General features: G+C 34.5%; 1 protein-coding gene across 4 annotated transcripts in view; it reads right to left on the reverse strand.

The window, feature by feature from the left end:
* Positions 1 to 16869, reverse strand: part of CRPPA (CDP-L-ribitol pyrophosphorylase A) — a 125476-nt gene that overhangs the window by 49466 nt on the left and 59141 nt on the right. For 3 of the 4 annotated variants that reach the window (XM_080383708.1, XM_080383707.1, XM_080383705.1), the window contains 4 exons: positions 10491 to 10588; positions 5884 to 5973; positions 5090 to 5182; positions 527 to 655 (listed from right to left, as the gene is read on the reverse strand). In XM_080383708.1, coding sequence (XP_080239834.1) covers positions 527 to 655; positions 5090 to 5182; positions 5884 to 5973; positions 10491 to 10588 — 410 coding nt within the window. The remainder of the gene's footprint in view (positions 1 to 526; positions 656 to 5089; positions 5183 to 5883; positions 5974 to 10490; positions 10589 to 16869) is intronic. The other variant, XM_080383706.1, reaches the window with a different exon arrangement.

Raw genomic sequence — 16869 nt, forward strand, 5'->3', positions numbered from 1 at the left:
TAGCCAAAATGGTTTATTTTTAAAAGCTTTTGTGAGTACAAAGGATGCTGGAGTACTAACCCTTTTTGCCTCCAGCTGAGGCAATTTGCTGCTACTGCAGACATGGACACTGTTTCAACACCTATATACCATGCCCTTTCTGTCACCTGAATACCAAACACTGTTTTGATGAGAAATGTAAAATTCTGCAAAACCTGAGCAAAAGTACTTCTACTATTTTTTACTTTTTTAATGCTGCAAAAAGCAAGCTGCAAAGCAGAAAAGCAAAAAGAAAAAGGCCCTGACATTTTCACATGCTTCTATAAAATGTTTACAATTTATTCCTCTCTAATCAAAATGCTTACATTTTTGCCTATAACCACAGAGCCTTCTGAATTTTGAACAAGAACAGGCAAGAATCTTCTTTAAAAAAATCTTTTTCATGTCATATTTATTCCCCTTTGATTTTGTTTTAAATTAAGATTCTATCATTAATCATATAAATCACAAAAGAAGATAATTTGCACATAGAAAAAGAATTACATACCTTATCTTGGATAAGGAGACCATAAACCAAAATATTTTTCTTTTTCATTTCCCTTGCAAATTTCTTGATCCTAGTTAGTTCTTCCATCCCAATGCTGAAAGAAATATTTTCTGAAATATCCAAGTGCACCTGCAAAGGAACAAATAAGGAAAAAAAAATAATCCACTTTTTCCATAGCATGCTATTGTAGACCACCAGTTTTGAGGTTTTAGTATCTCATTTTTATGTGTTAAGCACACATACAAATACAGGCTAACAAAGATTTTTCTTAGCTTCTATTACTATTGAATTGCACTACTTAAATATTTAGTGACGTGAAAGTTATTCTTTTCAAAGCACAGTGAAACCAATACACCAAACTCACCAGAGCACATTGTTCTAACTGTACAGTAAAACTAATTAATTAAAATCAGAAAAACAACAACATTATTTTCTAAGCTGTAATCTAATATTCACAGATTTATTTATTTATTTACTATTAGGATACTAGAGAAAGGCAGGTGGTTTACTTAAGCATCTTACAAGTTATCAAAATGGAAATGCATTCTTTAAAGATTTACTTTGAATTCACTACCTTTTCAGTATAGCAAATTAGTTGCCTAAACTGGATTAATTTCAAGATAACACTTCAAGTTTAAAAAGAAGAAACTACTTCAAAAGAAGGTAGAGATATGACTGTCCTGACCTCTTGGGCAGGGAAAGGCTGGAAAAGCAGGGATGCTGCACAAAGATGGTGGGTCTCATCTCTAGGACCCGAAACTGATCTCCAGGGAGGTGTCAACTAGCTCAACCCTTTCCCAAGGCTTATGTGTTCCACAGTTTAATCAATTTACCAAGTTTCTCTCAAATGCAGAAATCAAAATTAAGGATGCTGATCTGTACATATGAAGGATCAGCATCTATCAATAGCAGAAATGCCCCTCCCTTAAAAGAAAGAGAAAATATTTTTCTGGTTGAATCATTCCATCGACATAAAACTTATCTGTAAGTACTACAGAGAGGTGGGAGTATAGAGGTAGCCCCAGAGATCTGTGCCTGGGAAAATTATTTCAAATTCCCTTTGTACTTTACGTTCAATTTACCCTGACCGATAACAGGTTGTTACTTATTTTCCCTTGCAACACTTTTTAAAAAGCTGTTTACTGTCTAAGTGCATACTCACCAGGAGCAAAGCTATTGTCTGCTATTACACAGGCAGAGATTAATTTTCAGACACTCCTTATTTTGTTATTTTTACCCAAAACAAGGCTAAGCACTGCTCATTTACAGCTATTTACAAGAAAATTTAAAACCTATTATTTTGAGAGAACACAACCTAACACCTATTTACCATTAACCTGTTCCACAGCTTTAAAAATAGATTTTTCTCAAACTTACTTTTATACGAAATGTAAATAATGGTAACTACAGAGGTGAAGTACTAGCATTCATTTCTTTCTAACCCTAAGTAATAACAACAAAACAAAAATCATATCCATTCACAGCATCTACAAACATGAACATGTATTACTCAGAAAAGTAATGTCAGTTTAGGAATATGATTCTCCTGGTTATAGCAGATTTGGAAAGGATACTGGTTTGATGCAAACAAATAATTGCATGAAGTTCACCTCTCTGCTTCCTATTTCTCCTGTAACGTTAATCTTCCTTTTTCTATGTCTGGATACAGTACTCCAATTGCTGCTTCAGCTTACAAATGCCACAAAAAACTCCAGTCAGGCATCAGGATAAAGGATAGACTTTGAAATCTGAGGCAATTTATATGTGGAAATATGGACAGAAGTCATCACGTCCAGTGCAAGCTCATCCTTTTACTGGGACAATTCTCCCCAGGCTGGTTAAACAGACAATATGGCACAATAACAACACCTGTCACTTTTACAACTAAAGCAGCTGAATATTGGAAGGAAAAATAAAACTGATTCTTTTAATTATCAGATTGTTACAAAAAAGCTGTGTGTCCTGAAATCAAAGAATAGACAAGAACTTTCCAATTACGCAAAAAGTCTACATTAGACTGTTCCTGATTATGAGGTTAGAATGGAAGTAGTTAGCTGCTCTCCACATTTATCCTTTCAATTCTTCACTACCAGGAACAGTTTTACTTTTGAGTAGAAAAGTATAATAAGCTAGTACCTGAAACCTCTGCATTTAAATGTCACCATATTGCTTAAAATTCTGTCACATCTGCCTGAGAAATACTAATGGGCCCTTTAACATCAAAAGAAAGCGTCTTAAAAGGCTTTTCACTAACAATGCATTCAGGTTTTATGTTAAACAAAGTATACAGCGAAGAATAAAGCCGAGGAGTCTCCCACTCATAAGCCTTAGTGAAGAGGACACTCAACATTGAATTTAATTAAAGACTGCTGAAGGAAGTTTCTGTCCCCCAGCCATACCATCTGTAATGAGTTTTAGGGATCAGAAGTTTAAATGACTTAAATAGTTCCCAGCGATTAATATGAGGCAATGATTTGTTTAGCTAATTCTTCGGTCATTTAAAACATACCTTCCAGTCTTCCCATTTGTTCCTTCTTGTATTTCTAAAAGATAGTGTGATACCTCCATAAAATTCAAAAGTGTAGCATAAAATGCCTTTTTACAGTTAAAGTACTTTATTTTTTAATGATAATTTTAACAAATATATGTATATCTGTGTTTTAAATATTAGCAACTGCTTCCACCTAGTTATGAGACTTCTCTCTCACTGTCTGGTTTTGGGAAATTTCAGGTAGTTGTCAGGAACAACTCATGGATCTGGAGCATGGTAAAGAGATTAAATGTATTGTTTTCTCCTGAGGCTATTTTAAAAGGTGTCCAACTAAATAATTTGTGCACACTGCAAGCCACTCAAGCAAGTACACTTTTATTAAAAATGGTGCTGGATTCTACAATGACTTCAAGATCTAGTATCTTAGGGGCAAACCTGAGTTTCATGGTGAGCTTGTGTAAGCATTATTTGCTTCATACCTATTTCTCAGGAATACTAAGTCCAGAAAACGCACAGGTACAATTACTAAAATACAGCGCTCACATTCCTCGTGTGACACTAAAAAAGCACTTAATTCAAAGTCCAGAGTAGAGATTAGCTATGAATCAGGCACAAAATAAACATGCTTTTAACACCATGGTATTGCCTACTCGATTAATTCCAACTTTATCTGCACAATCCCCAGATGTAATACAGACAGAAATGGAGGTAGGGGGGTGGGGATGGTGTTGTTTATATTCTTGGTAAAGGACTAATAAAAATATTCTCAGTTCAGAAAGCATTCTGCACATCCAGTAGCCTTGTAAGGCAACAAAATTGGAGGCATGTCATTGCTTTGATTATCAAAGGCAGAAATAATTTACCTTTGAAAATTCAGTACAATTAAAGCTCTACTCTGAACTTCCTCAGAAACAGGGTCAAGAAAAAAAGTCTAAAGTGCTAAATATTGATGTTCATAGATTCACTCCCAAGACAACAACACTCTATAGGTGAGGATATAACTTTCTTCCTTTGTAAAAGTAATCAAGCTTCATGGTAACTCATTTATTTGTTGGATCAGTAATGCAATTTCATCACTTAATCTGAAATTTAAGTATAAAATTGACAAGTAAACGCTCAGTTTTCCCTCCAGATCACTAGACTCTGCACTTCAGAAACTATTCTGGCCCCATATAAAATAACTATTTATTCTTTTTTCAAGAGCCTCAAATATGGAACTATATTTTAAAGTCACAACATATTATCTTGTGTTATTGCTGCAGAGCATAATAAATGTAGTCCAGAGGCACATTCCGCATGACATATGGCATTAATGACACTCATTCCACCCAACACTTCTCATCCCTACCTATTAAGCCAGAAAACATAATGACAGAATTAACTGGATCTGGTTACTCTGCATAGACTTTCAAATCTTCTTGTATTTTCTCCTTTTTAACAGTGAGTAAAATAAAAGTCATGCACACCTTCAGCTGTCATCCACATGAACTGTTAAATTATTCTGGCAGCAATATTAAAATAATGAGAATTTCAGCCAAAAAATACACTTTAAAACTTCTGCCACATACCAGATTAGGTTTTTTTCAGTCTTAACATCATCTCAATAAGTAAAGTATGTATTGAACTTCTATTGCAAAGTACTTCAAAGTTATTTTTTAATCCTTGGACCAGAAAAGAAAAGCAACAACAATTTTAAAACTTTGAATAAACCACAGAGAACAGAAAAAAAATAAGCCACTTAATTCTGTTTCAGCTGAGCACTCAAGCAGAGTACAACATTCACAGCATCCCCAGCAGAGATGGAGCACAAAAGCAAAGCAGGAGTTAACAGTTCAGTATGACTAGCCACAATGAGTCTTTCACAGAAACATAATAAATTGTCATTTGCTAGTGTTGGTTTATTTCCTGAGAGCATGCAGTACATTTTCTGAAGTGCAAATGAGGCTCTTTACAGTCCAATTTACAGTTCAAATTTGCAATTTTATTCAGAGCTAGCAGCAGCTTAAACCTACTCTGACATTTAAAAATATTTCATTAGATGCTTTCTACGGTAACTTACAGGAGTTACCTACCAAAATAAGGACAACTGGATATAAGAGAGGAATATTTGATTTTTCCAACATATCCACTAGTTGCTGAGTTTCTTGAATGGCATACTTTTTATCCTAAAAGAAAAGAAGTGCTTAGAATTACTGAAAACATCAAACACTGATTTCATAAAAATGGAATTCAAAGTTCTGATATTTATCAAAAAAAGATACAACACTTTTTTGGTTTGGGGTTTTTTTGTTTCCTTGGTTATTTGGTTTTAATATAGTTGTAAACTGGTAAGTTTATAGCTGTTTGAAAAAGAATATGAAATTAATAATATTATCCTTAAGACGTATACATATAACAAGCTTAAGGGTCTTGATTGGTCTTAGATGTGGGTCCATCTAAAACCTTCCTGTTCCCATACAGGGACCCAAATACAGATTGTACGGCATAAATGTGCCCAAGATAGAAAATGCTGATTTAGACCACAGCAGCAATGCACAGTTAGTTAGATGATGACATGTATGACATACCTCTTCTCAAGACATTTCACTTCAATACATTATCTATGACAGGAAATTTTAAACTACTTTCAGTTGTATCCTTCTTATTCAAGAATTCATGGCTTATTTAACACCACACTGATGGAAGTGCAGAACCAGGAGAGAAAGGATGGGCCAGTATCTCAAAGGTCTAGTCTGGCGCACATCAGAAAGGATATACCAAGAGCACAGAAATAATAAACAACAGATTATTCAAATATCTAATTATTATTGACTGTTACTAATAAGTTTAAGTGCAAAACTAAAAAGCATGCATCCTTACTACTTACATTTACACAAACAAAATTGCAGCACTGTCCTGAAAAGATGTTCTGTAGATGGCTATCATTTTTGCTTAGAGATACTGATATAGCTTCAACCTGATTAGAAAAAAAAAAATATCACTGCCACAAATTTTACTTCAGCCTCAACAACGTGCTAAAGTTTCCACCGTTATGGCAGAGTTTGTTCATTCAAACAATTTAAAACAGGCAATTACTATTTCCACTATGAGAATTAAAAATTGCTCAGATTTGTAGGTGGCTCAACAGTGAAGCATGGAGTCACAACACTCTGCAGAGTTTTCTGCAAGTTTTTGCTGAAGCACACTGGTAGAGGAGCCATGCCAGACACAGCCCTGGCAGCAGCAGACACTACTACTGCTGCTGCCTGCAGTAGGGTGTTCAGCTGTTGCCAGAGATGAAACCACTGTTCATAGGATCAAGATGATCTAATGATTTTAGACCTCTAATTCTGAGAAAATCTCTGTAATATTCAAATACATATACATTTTGTCTTCATACAACTAAAAATAAAATAATTGAAGAAGAACATATGAAAGAGTACACAGGTATTCTAGGACTCTACATATGACAAGACTCATTTAGAATTTCTCCTGAAAATAATTTCCTTAGTGAATACTTCAAAATACTACCTTAATCACAGACATACTTATTTTGCAACCCTTAACTAAAACACCAGCTAAGAAATTATCTTATCCTAATTAAAATAAAAACTAGCTTCTACTGCACTATCAGCTTCAGGATTGCTTTAAGTAAAACAGCAAACCAGGTAGTAAAAGGGGAATTAATCCCCTAAAAGATGTTAACACTTTGAAGCCAACTAAAAAAACTTGAAAATAAGGTAAAAAAAATCTTCATGTTGCTTCTATTAAACTAGCAAACCTCACTGTTCCACTGCTCAAATAAGCTGCCCAGAAGACATATTATATATAGCAGCCAACAACAGAAGGAACACACCGCTGTGTTCCCTCAAAATGTCACGTAATCCACCATCCAACAGAAGTACCAAATACAACATTTAAAAATGCTTTGCACTGTTATCTAAAGCTGTATTTGTTTATTTTTGTAATACCTGGGGAGCTAACTTTTTGCAAAGGAAGGTGGTTTGAAACCCAAAAGTTGATGCTTATGCACTAAAGATTTTAGAAACAATTTGGACTGAAAATTTGTTCAAACAACCCCAAATACTTAACATTTAATATTTTAAAGAGATTTAAACCAATAAAATCACAAAAGGCAAGAATTACTTAATATACTCTAAAAATGTAATACTCCAGGTATTGCAAATACACAAAACTCTCCTGACTTGAACTGCAGAAGTAAAGTCAGAAATCCCCAGTACCTTTACAACCTCGCATATACTTAGATGAACAGGAGCATAATGCATGCCAGTCTTTTCAGAAGGTAAATGGAACATGACTCAGGGGACAAGGCCTATTTGTTTTCTTTTTCCTTAAAATATTACGATACATGATGCTTAAGTATTCCTGAACATTTAAAAATTAATAGTATATCAGAGTTTTGATTTAAATTGAACAATTTGATAAAGCAGTTAACTGAGTCTTTGTTTTACAGCAAAAATTAAATCAGATTTCTCGCTTGGAAAAGTACACACAGCTGCCTAATTAGAACCTTCAATACAGCATCAATTAATTAAAATTAATTTTAATTCTATCTGGCATGTTAGTATCCTATGCCAAAGTTTGGGGTTTTTTTTAATTAAAATTAATATTAATCAATGTTATTGGCTATTTGAGAGAGCAAAAATTACTGAAACCCACCACCTCAGTAAAATGTGTTCATTGCATAATGTCTCAGTGTTTAAATAGGAAAAAAAAAAAAAAAAAAAGGATTTGCTTAATCACTTCTGGTCATTATAGCAATTGCTATGCAGGTAGTATAAAGAAGCAGAGATTGTAAGTTTTCATGAACATGAAGATAGGAATAATAATGTTTTCTTTAATGTTTTTCTGCTTATCAGATGCCCTGTCCTGAAGCTTTCCATAAAATTGAAAAATAGTATCAGGACATTGGGAATCTGTAAAAGTTAGTTGAATTATATCTGAATTTTAAATCACAATTAATAACAATTCAGCAAGCGGACAAAGCGATGTTTAAGAAATTAGTGCATTTCTACTAGTGAAACACTAGTTCATTTACTAATTAAAACTAACCAAATATTTTGATATACTGCTTGTGGATATTTATCCAGTCACAAAAAAAAAAACAGCTTCATCCAATTGATTACATTTCATGTGACAGGAGCACTTTGTCACTGAATAAGCAGGAGTACGTAATTTCCAGTCACAGAAGAAAACACCTTCAGTCCCCCATTTAGGTTTGCTTGTTTCAAAAAAAAAAAAGGGCTAAATAACAAACATAAGGAAAGACTCAATTTATGTCTTCCACACTAAGATATCTTCTGTAAAGCATTCATGTATTAGTTATATGGTTTACAGTAACACTGATTAAAATACTTACTCTTAAAGTACTTTGCAAGCAGTAACTGCTGCCTTTTTTTTTATTATTTTTTTTTAGAAAAGCTTTTATTTTCATTTTTTTATCTCATCATTTCAATTTTTACATCTTTTTTCCCCTGTTTTTGGAGTCTCTCACGGAAACCCCACTAAAAATTTATTTTTAATTTTTCTTTAAGGATGCATCTAGAAGTTAACAAATATCCTAAAAATAAATATGGCTGGTACTAAGAACTAGAGTGTCAAAACTATCTAAAACGTTAAAATATTGCCCACGGCCAGTTTAAATTTCAGTTAGTTTAAATTTGAAGTATGTAGGCTACTGAATGATTCCCAGTTAGTGTCTGTCTTGGATCAATTATCATCCAATTAGCCTTTTGAAAAGGCCCAGCTTTCAGTGTGGTACAGCAATTATCACATTGTACAGAGCCAAATCTCTCTCTCACAAGGTTATTGTGCTTCACTTGAGAAATCATAGGCCAGTGGATATATTCTGTCTAAGGTGTTTCAAACTAGAAGTTCTGTATATTGGTAAGCTTAAAAATTAAGTCTTAAAAGATTATACCATTTAAAAACAAGACACACAATACATAAATATTACTTTTCGAAGATATTCAGTGTAAGGGTTCATGAAATTAATTACTAAGGATGTTTAAAGGGACACAAGAAGACAGGGATCTTGACGAAGTTGTTTGGTAGGTATCACTGCAGGAATTTTTAGAAACTGTTGAAAAGAAATTCAACAATCAACTTCATTATGAGGAAAGACAACATGGATCAAAAAAAAGAGAAGAAATTATCAACTAAATAAACTGATTTAATAGAACCATAAAAAAAATTCAGTCCCATATTAGTAGGAATCCCTTCATTTTATGCCCTCATTATGTTGTTTGTGCCCATTTTATGTGTGTTTTATTCAAATGCACCATGGGTTCATGTGCTGGACCAACCCAACAATAAACTGGTTTTGAAATGAAAATTTGGAAACATGTTGAAAATTTTAACTAGTTTTGCTGGCAGTCTGATTTGAGGTTGCTACGTCTTCCTAGTAACCGTAGAATAGTTTAAATGGAAAGAAAAAGGAAAAACAGTAACAGACCTGGTATCAGTGAAATGGAAACATAGTTCTGCTCCATTATACAGCTATTCAGACAAGAAAAGATCTTATTCAGCTCTGCTAATGTTTTCCACTTTTAAATGTAGACTTTTAAAAAAGCATGATTTTCCATATTAAATGCAATTGTTTCCAAATAAAACCTGTAAGTACAATGTCAAGTGGCATTTCTAGATATAAAATAGCAATACAGTTTGCTACAGAAGAACATCCTACTCTTAACAAAGCGCACACTGCAGAACAACAGCAGACATGAATAAAACCATTGCAAAAGCAACATTGTGCAAATCAGGAAATCTGTATTTTTGAACAGCTATTCCCTTTCTGTTTCTATGGGTAATAGAAAGATGTGATACCATCACATAAGATATAATTAAGAAACACCAGTCAAGATTTAAGCAATTACCAAATGTTAACCACCTTTGGGAAAAATGACAACTTGATAGTTCTATTAGTAGAAATAATGAAAAACGAAAAGATAGTTAAATGCCAGTAGAAAATGCCATCAATATCCTACAGCAAAGGCTTCAATGAACAGCCACTGAGTGAAATGTCCCCTGTCTCTCTGCAAAAAGGCTGATTAATTTGACTTTGCATTCACAGTTCTGCAGGAATACATCCTACTCTTTAGTGGGTTCAGAATTTAATTCAGACTTCAAAGTAACAAAAGCATTTCCTCTGTAACATATTTGTTACAATTTGAGCTTAGTGAATTTATAAAATCTAAAGAAAATGGCCTCTCTGTTGTCTGGATCCAATTTCTCCTCTAATCTAATATATACATTTTAAGAGGATCAGTAAGATCCCCCTCCACAGCATAGCTGGGCTGAAGATGCTTCCTTCTGGGTAACTTCCACACCTGGTGTTAATCCCTTGTAATAAATACTATAGTGACCCAGGAGGTCTCTGTTTCCGTATTCACATTATTTAGACCATTTCTTATGAGTTGCAACAACCAGAAACATTAAATTAATTGTACAGTTTACAGACACAGTTGTACTTACTTTTAATTGGTTTTTCAGAGATTCATGAAGGCGAAAACCTACTTGTGCAACAGCTTCCTTCACATCAGTAATAACACAAACTTGTTGTGATAGGTTGTCTGTGATCAAGAAAAAACCCTTAGTATTTCATGCAAAGGTAAATCAATCAAAATTACTAATCTGCTAAACATTACCTTCCATCCATATACTGCTGTATCTTGACAGAACCTTTTCAACAGCTGTAAATTTAATTTTGAGACAACTTATTTCAAGGCACAGTTAATATAACTACATAATTTATGTAACATACATCTCAAATATATTAAGTCCATATTATATTTTATATGATTTTGTACATTAAAACATCACATAATCACACTGTCGCCAGAGCCCATTTAAATAAGGGACTTCTATGAAAAAGTATTTGTTTAGGTACACATTACTGACGCTAGATGACAACCAAGAAAACAACTTTTTGAAAACCTCATACCACTTACCACTTCAACAAATCACTAAATGCAGTGTCAGCAATATTGAGAAAAGCAGAAAAACCCCAGGAGATAGCATAAATCCACTTCCCAACAATATATAGTACATAGCTAAAAAAACGCAAATGTATTGAAAATATGTTTCAGGGAGATAGCAGATATAACTGTTCATCTCAGTATCAAAAAAGTTGCAGAGTCAGTGACAAAGATCTTAGCATGGGCAGTCTCTTAGATCTTTTACTGATGGGAAAAAATATAATATTTTCTTGATACTGAGAACAAATAGTTTCAGGCTATTGCCTGATCTGCTCCATAAAGCAAATATTTCAGAAAATTAGTATTTTCTTTTGTTATTGACTAGTTTCAAGATTGAGTGAACATTTTCCTTTCTTTAAGCAAACAAATCAAAATAATTCAAGTCTGGAATTCTCACTTCTAATTCAGGATTTTATCTTTGAGATGCTGAAATAATATGCAGACAAAAACATAACATTTCTAATGTCTTTGGGGTTGCCACTCCATAAGCAGCTAGAAATTTCATAAAGGTAAAGTCTAATTATGTTTAAAGCAGACTTCAATGAAACTTCAGGGACAGAAATATACCAAACCACCACAAGATAAATTAGTAGTGAAAGACATAAAAGGAATTATAAAAATATGGCCTAACTTCTCTTCAAACAAGTCTGAGTATAAAGATACATATTTGTTGCATGTGGAAAGGTTTTTTTATAATTACATACCACACAATAAGTTCAATCAGATGCGTTACTTAAGTAAACATCTCACTTTCTATTGTAAACTCAAAGACTTCTTTACAAAAATAGACATACAGACCTGAAAATTAATTTTAAAGCTGCTGCAGAGTTAACATTATTGGAAAGTGAGTTACAAGTTTTAAACAATTATTTGTAAGCAGGACAAGTGAATCAACCACTGATTATCCCAAAATATAATTACAATGATTTTATGAATTATGGGCATTTATGAAATCCATTATTTGTAACATGACAACAAAAATAGTGGTAGCAACTGACTTTGTATTAAGTTAGCAAGAATGCAGCGGGGGGTGGGTGGGTGTCGGGGCAGGGAGAAAGAGAGGGAACAATAAACATCTGTTTATAAACCATCACAACCAGATGAAAGTGAGAATTAAAAAAATGCATGGCCACTTCTCATAGGACTGGAAATCATAGGATACCACGACTGTGGGAGAAATTATCTTCCCATAGATACACTGGGCAAAAAAATATACCGAACATGCGCCAAAGTTGGCTTCTACTTATACAGAAGAACTTTACAGTCTGAAATATGGGTCAATGGGAAACCATATTGAATTAATTTCTTATCAGCAGAAAGAAACTGGTGGGGAGATTGAAATAAGAGCAAGAGTCCCTTGAATTTAGTACTGTACGTGGAATGCAGATACAAGATAGATGCACATAATAAACCAGACTGGCATATCAGATTTCAAGAACTCCGATTCTATTGAACCAAGTAACTTAATGAAGAAGGTCAGATTGGAGCTGTTACAAAAATCCACATGTGGAAGAAGGCTGTGGAAGCCAAGAAGGCACCATAATTTAGGCTCTGACAGTTCTTTTTAGAAAGTCGTCAGTTATCAACTGCAAGTGTCAAAAGTAACCTCACAAGAGGCTGCTGCTCAAAGACTGCAGCCATAAAGCCCATCTCAGTCCTCTCCCCGGCCCCCTCAGACCTCTAACTTCCTGCAATGTAAGTGAGAAAGGAGAGATGACTACCAAAAAAGCAACCAAGATTTGCAGGTTCAATTTAATAAAGAAGAAAGCAAAATTGAATTAAGTGTGAAAAAATGTATTTGTAATCTGGAGGAAGAAGGAATATAATGCAGCAGGGGGAAAGTCTACAAATAAAGTATGAAAAAATAATGTAACGATAATACACACATTGATAAGATGCTGCATGCTTTTAAATGATCAAGAAAAATGAAGTCTGGGAAATCACAGTTTACGAAATCATCATAGCAAAGCAACGGTTCTGTTCTAGTTGAAATTTAAGACTCAATTTCCATTTAAATCCCAACCGTGTCAAGTGACCAAAACCATCTGTATGTTAATTTAGCAGTCTGCAGGTTTGCCGTACTGTGGGAAGGCAGGCTGCGTGGAGCCCCGCTCCCCAAGACTGCCCGTGTCCCAGCGGCGGCGAGCCGCTGGAGCTCTGTTCACTCGGTGCCAACACGCTGGCCCCACGAACCCAGGCAGCGCCAGCGCAGGCCTCGCACGGGTCCTGCTGACCGCACGCAGCACTTCACTCCTGGCTTTCAGAAGTTTGCCTGGGTGAACAGAACAGTTATTCTGGAAAGCCACATCAGGGCCATGTCATAAAGAATTTTAATGCTCAGCTAACAATTTTTCATCAGATTGCTGGATAATCCAGTCTGGAAGAGACCTCAGGAGATCTCTAGTCCAAACTCCTGACCAAAGCAGGATCACCCATGAGATCAGGCCTGGTCACTCAGTGCCCTACCCCCCGGTCCTTGAGAACCTTTGAGGACAGAGACCTCTCCAGGCAACCTGTTCACTGCCTGACTGTTCTCACGGTGAAAGTCCTTCCTGAGGCAGAACATCCTTTGGTTCAGTTTTTGCCTGTTACCTCTTGTCCTTCTCCCATGCACCACTGTTCTGTTTTCTTCTCTACTTTCATGACACACCTTCCCAACCTTTTTTTTTTTTTTTTTTTTTGCTTCTCTTGCTATTATGTTGTCTACCAAAACCTGTATCCTTCTTTGGCTTCCTCTTCCTCTGCTTACTTTAAACTTAGTATTTCCCTGGAAATCTCCTCATCCCAATACACGTCTCCCATTTACTATTGGCCTCTTCACAGCTGTACCTGATTATGGAGTAACACCCTCCTCCCCATACTGCATCATATTTAACATCCACTCAGAGCATATATTTCATATAAATCAAAAATAGTTAAAACTTTACACTGCCAAATTCTGTTAGGTTAAACATTAAAGTTCTCTATCAGGAAAGGGGTAGGAATTTTCCCCAGTGAAGATAAATTTGATACAGGATTTCAGAATTTATTCCATCAAACCACCTTCTCTCTCCAGCAGAAAATTTAATTTTTAATTTTTCTGTGTGCTTCTTTGATATCCTGAAAGCTTTAGATCACATTATTATTCAGTAACATCTGTTATAGTCTTTATCCTAGGATCTCACCAAAAATTATAAATTAAAATGTGTGCATGTTTATGGAACTACCTTAGTCAGATAATGTATTAAAGTGTACTTAATGAATGACTTAAAAATTCACCCTGAAATGCATGCCACAAACAAGCAGCAATTAAAATAATATTTTGCTCGACTAAAGATCATAAATATCATATCCTGGGGAATTAATACCATAAGAATAAAAATGCATCTGAATAGCAAATAGATTTTAGCCTACGGACATTATTTTTTCTCTTAATTGCACATATATGTGTACACATATACTTGTTTTTGTAAACATGTTCATACCATGCCATTCTGGTCTGTCATTATAATTCCTACTGTTTTGGAAGCACATCCTATTCATCAAAATACTTTTGAAGTTTGCAGTGAATTCAAAATAGGAAATTAGTTTATCGGAATTTCTTTTTCACTTTCTATACAGCAATAGCTTGTCTGGTCTGGAAATTCAGGCATTTTTAGTATAACAGAGATGTTTCTACCACTGTAAACACAAGAAAAATGAAATAAGTACTGCCAAGCGTTTAGTTCATTCATGCTCAACAGAATGAGTTGAAATTCTTATTTGTATGATATAGGTTAACTAAAAATATCTAACAAATTTTTTTTGTTTACCAATTCCACATTTCTCTGTAGCCAAAAACACCAAAAGCCACATGTGACACTGGCCCTACCAATGTTAGTATAGAAGAAAGAGAGGAAGATTTTGTGGTAGAAGAAAAGGAAGAGGGTTGTTATCTGAGGAGTACCTCCCCACCTGCCAGTCTATTTCTTTGCCTCACAGCAGAGAACAGCCACTGGTTAATTAGTGTGCCCATGAAAATGCAGGCTACCTCGAGTAAGGTCTCTGTCCTTTGATAAACAAGTCTTATGTCAATTTTTGTATTATTTATATGAAGAACTCACATGACTTTTTATAACACAAAACATAGTATATAGCTCCCAACAATCATAAAAAAATTTGAGGGCATTGCAATATTTTTCTTGGCACTTGCTAATTTTATCAACATCAGCACATACTTATTTAGCTAAATGTGAGGGCAAAATATCCAATCTGCAAGTGCACGCTCTTCTGAAAAAGTAATTGCAGAAGAAGGGCCCTTAAGAAAAGAAAGAGGAGGAGAGCAAGTCAAACTCTAAGTTACAAACTTCTATTGAGAAGCACCATTTAAAGTTTACATGTTGGAACTAGAGTTCAAAGATACCTACCCTGAGGGCAGTAGTCCTAATGGAAATTTTTTAGGATGTTTTGTATTAGCCTGATCTTAACTACATTTCTAGATGAGTCACCCTTATTGTAAGATGATATTTTCAAGACTATTAAAAATAGGCGTGTGCCACCTTGTCTGCATACTCTGCAAGTTCATACCTGCTTAACTAAAGAAAAGCATTACATTTACTGTTTATAAAACAAATTTTAGAACTCAGACTATCATAATACAGTTGTAAAAGAGACTTGAGGAAGTAAGCAAATTCATAAGACACATTTTAAGAAAACAGTCTCAAAAGATAACTCAGTCTATTTATATTAGAAAAATGTTTCTTTGTATTGGCTTGAATATGAATTACATATATGCATAAATATATCTAAAGTATAAAAATGTACATATGCATGCATGCTTTTCTTACTTCTACCTGAGTCAAGTTTAGCATGCTTAAATTTATCAGTCATTATGTCTCATTAAGCTGGTACAGCTACCTGTGCTTCTATGAAACATTTGAGACTTGTTACTTAGGTAGGATTATATTTGTAATATAAGGAACTAATGGAACTATAACGTCTAAAGGAACAGTCTCATAATCACATGATTAACTGTATTTTTTTCAGACATAATTTAATTGCCAAACAGATATAACCATAATAATTTTTCTTGTATTTAAATTGATTAATTAAAGAATTATAATTTAATATATGGACAATAGAGAGAAATGCAAGACGACTTGAAAAATAAACAAAGTAGCAAAATAATATGTCAAACTGAACCACAAGAAACCTGTTCCTTAGCAAAACCGTCTAGAGGCAGAAGTGTAACCTTAATATTCTAGCATAAAAATCTAAGTATGTAAGATCTGTTGAAGTTCATAACTCAAAGCAAAAAAAAAAGATTACTATTTGAAACCAGAAAAAGACCAGTTGGATGAATAGTTCTCATCAAAACAAATATTTTTAATAGAGCTTCAATGGATTTTCTAAATAAAACTAACAGGTTAACAGAAAAGGTAACTGTCATTCTCTGAAGTTGAAGCAAACCAAGTTTTGGTCACTAATAAATAAGACTGTAGATGACATGAAATTTGGCACTGCAGTCACAAAATTGTATGTGTACACTCAAAATTTCTTCACTGCTGAATTCATGCAATGCTAAAATATGCAGCCAGCAAATTAAATACATAATAAATAATAAAGAAATCAGCTGTGAAGACTGAAATGGTAGTGGGGAGCCAGGGTGAAGCCCTTGGTACCCTACACTCTCCAAGCCCATATATTTAGCTTCTGGGGCATCTCCAGAGGACCTTGATAGCATGCAAGCTGGCATGCCAAGAGCTGGTACCTTGCAATCCAGCCATACAGTATCATGCAGGACCTCCCCTTCAGGCATTCTACATGGCCTGAACCTGGAGTCTGAATCCACCCAACTATGCAATACAGGACTTTACCATTCAGTGTGTGATGCTGCATTTCAGTCCTGTGTCCTCTTC

The sequence above is a fragment of the Falco punctatus genome, assembly GCF_963210335.1.
Source record: "Falco punctatus genome assembly, chromosome: 4".
Classification (NCBI taxonomy): Eukaryota; Metazoa; Chordata; class Aves; order Falconiformes; family Falconidae; genus Falco; species Falco punctatus.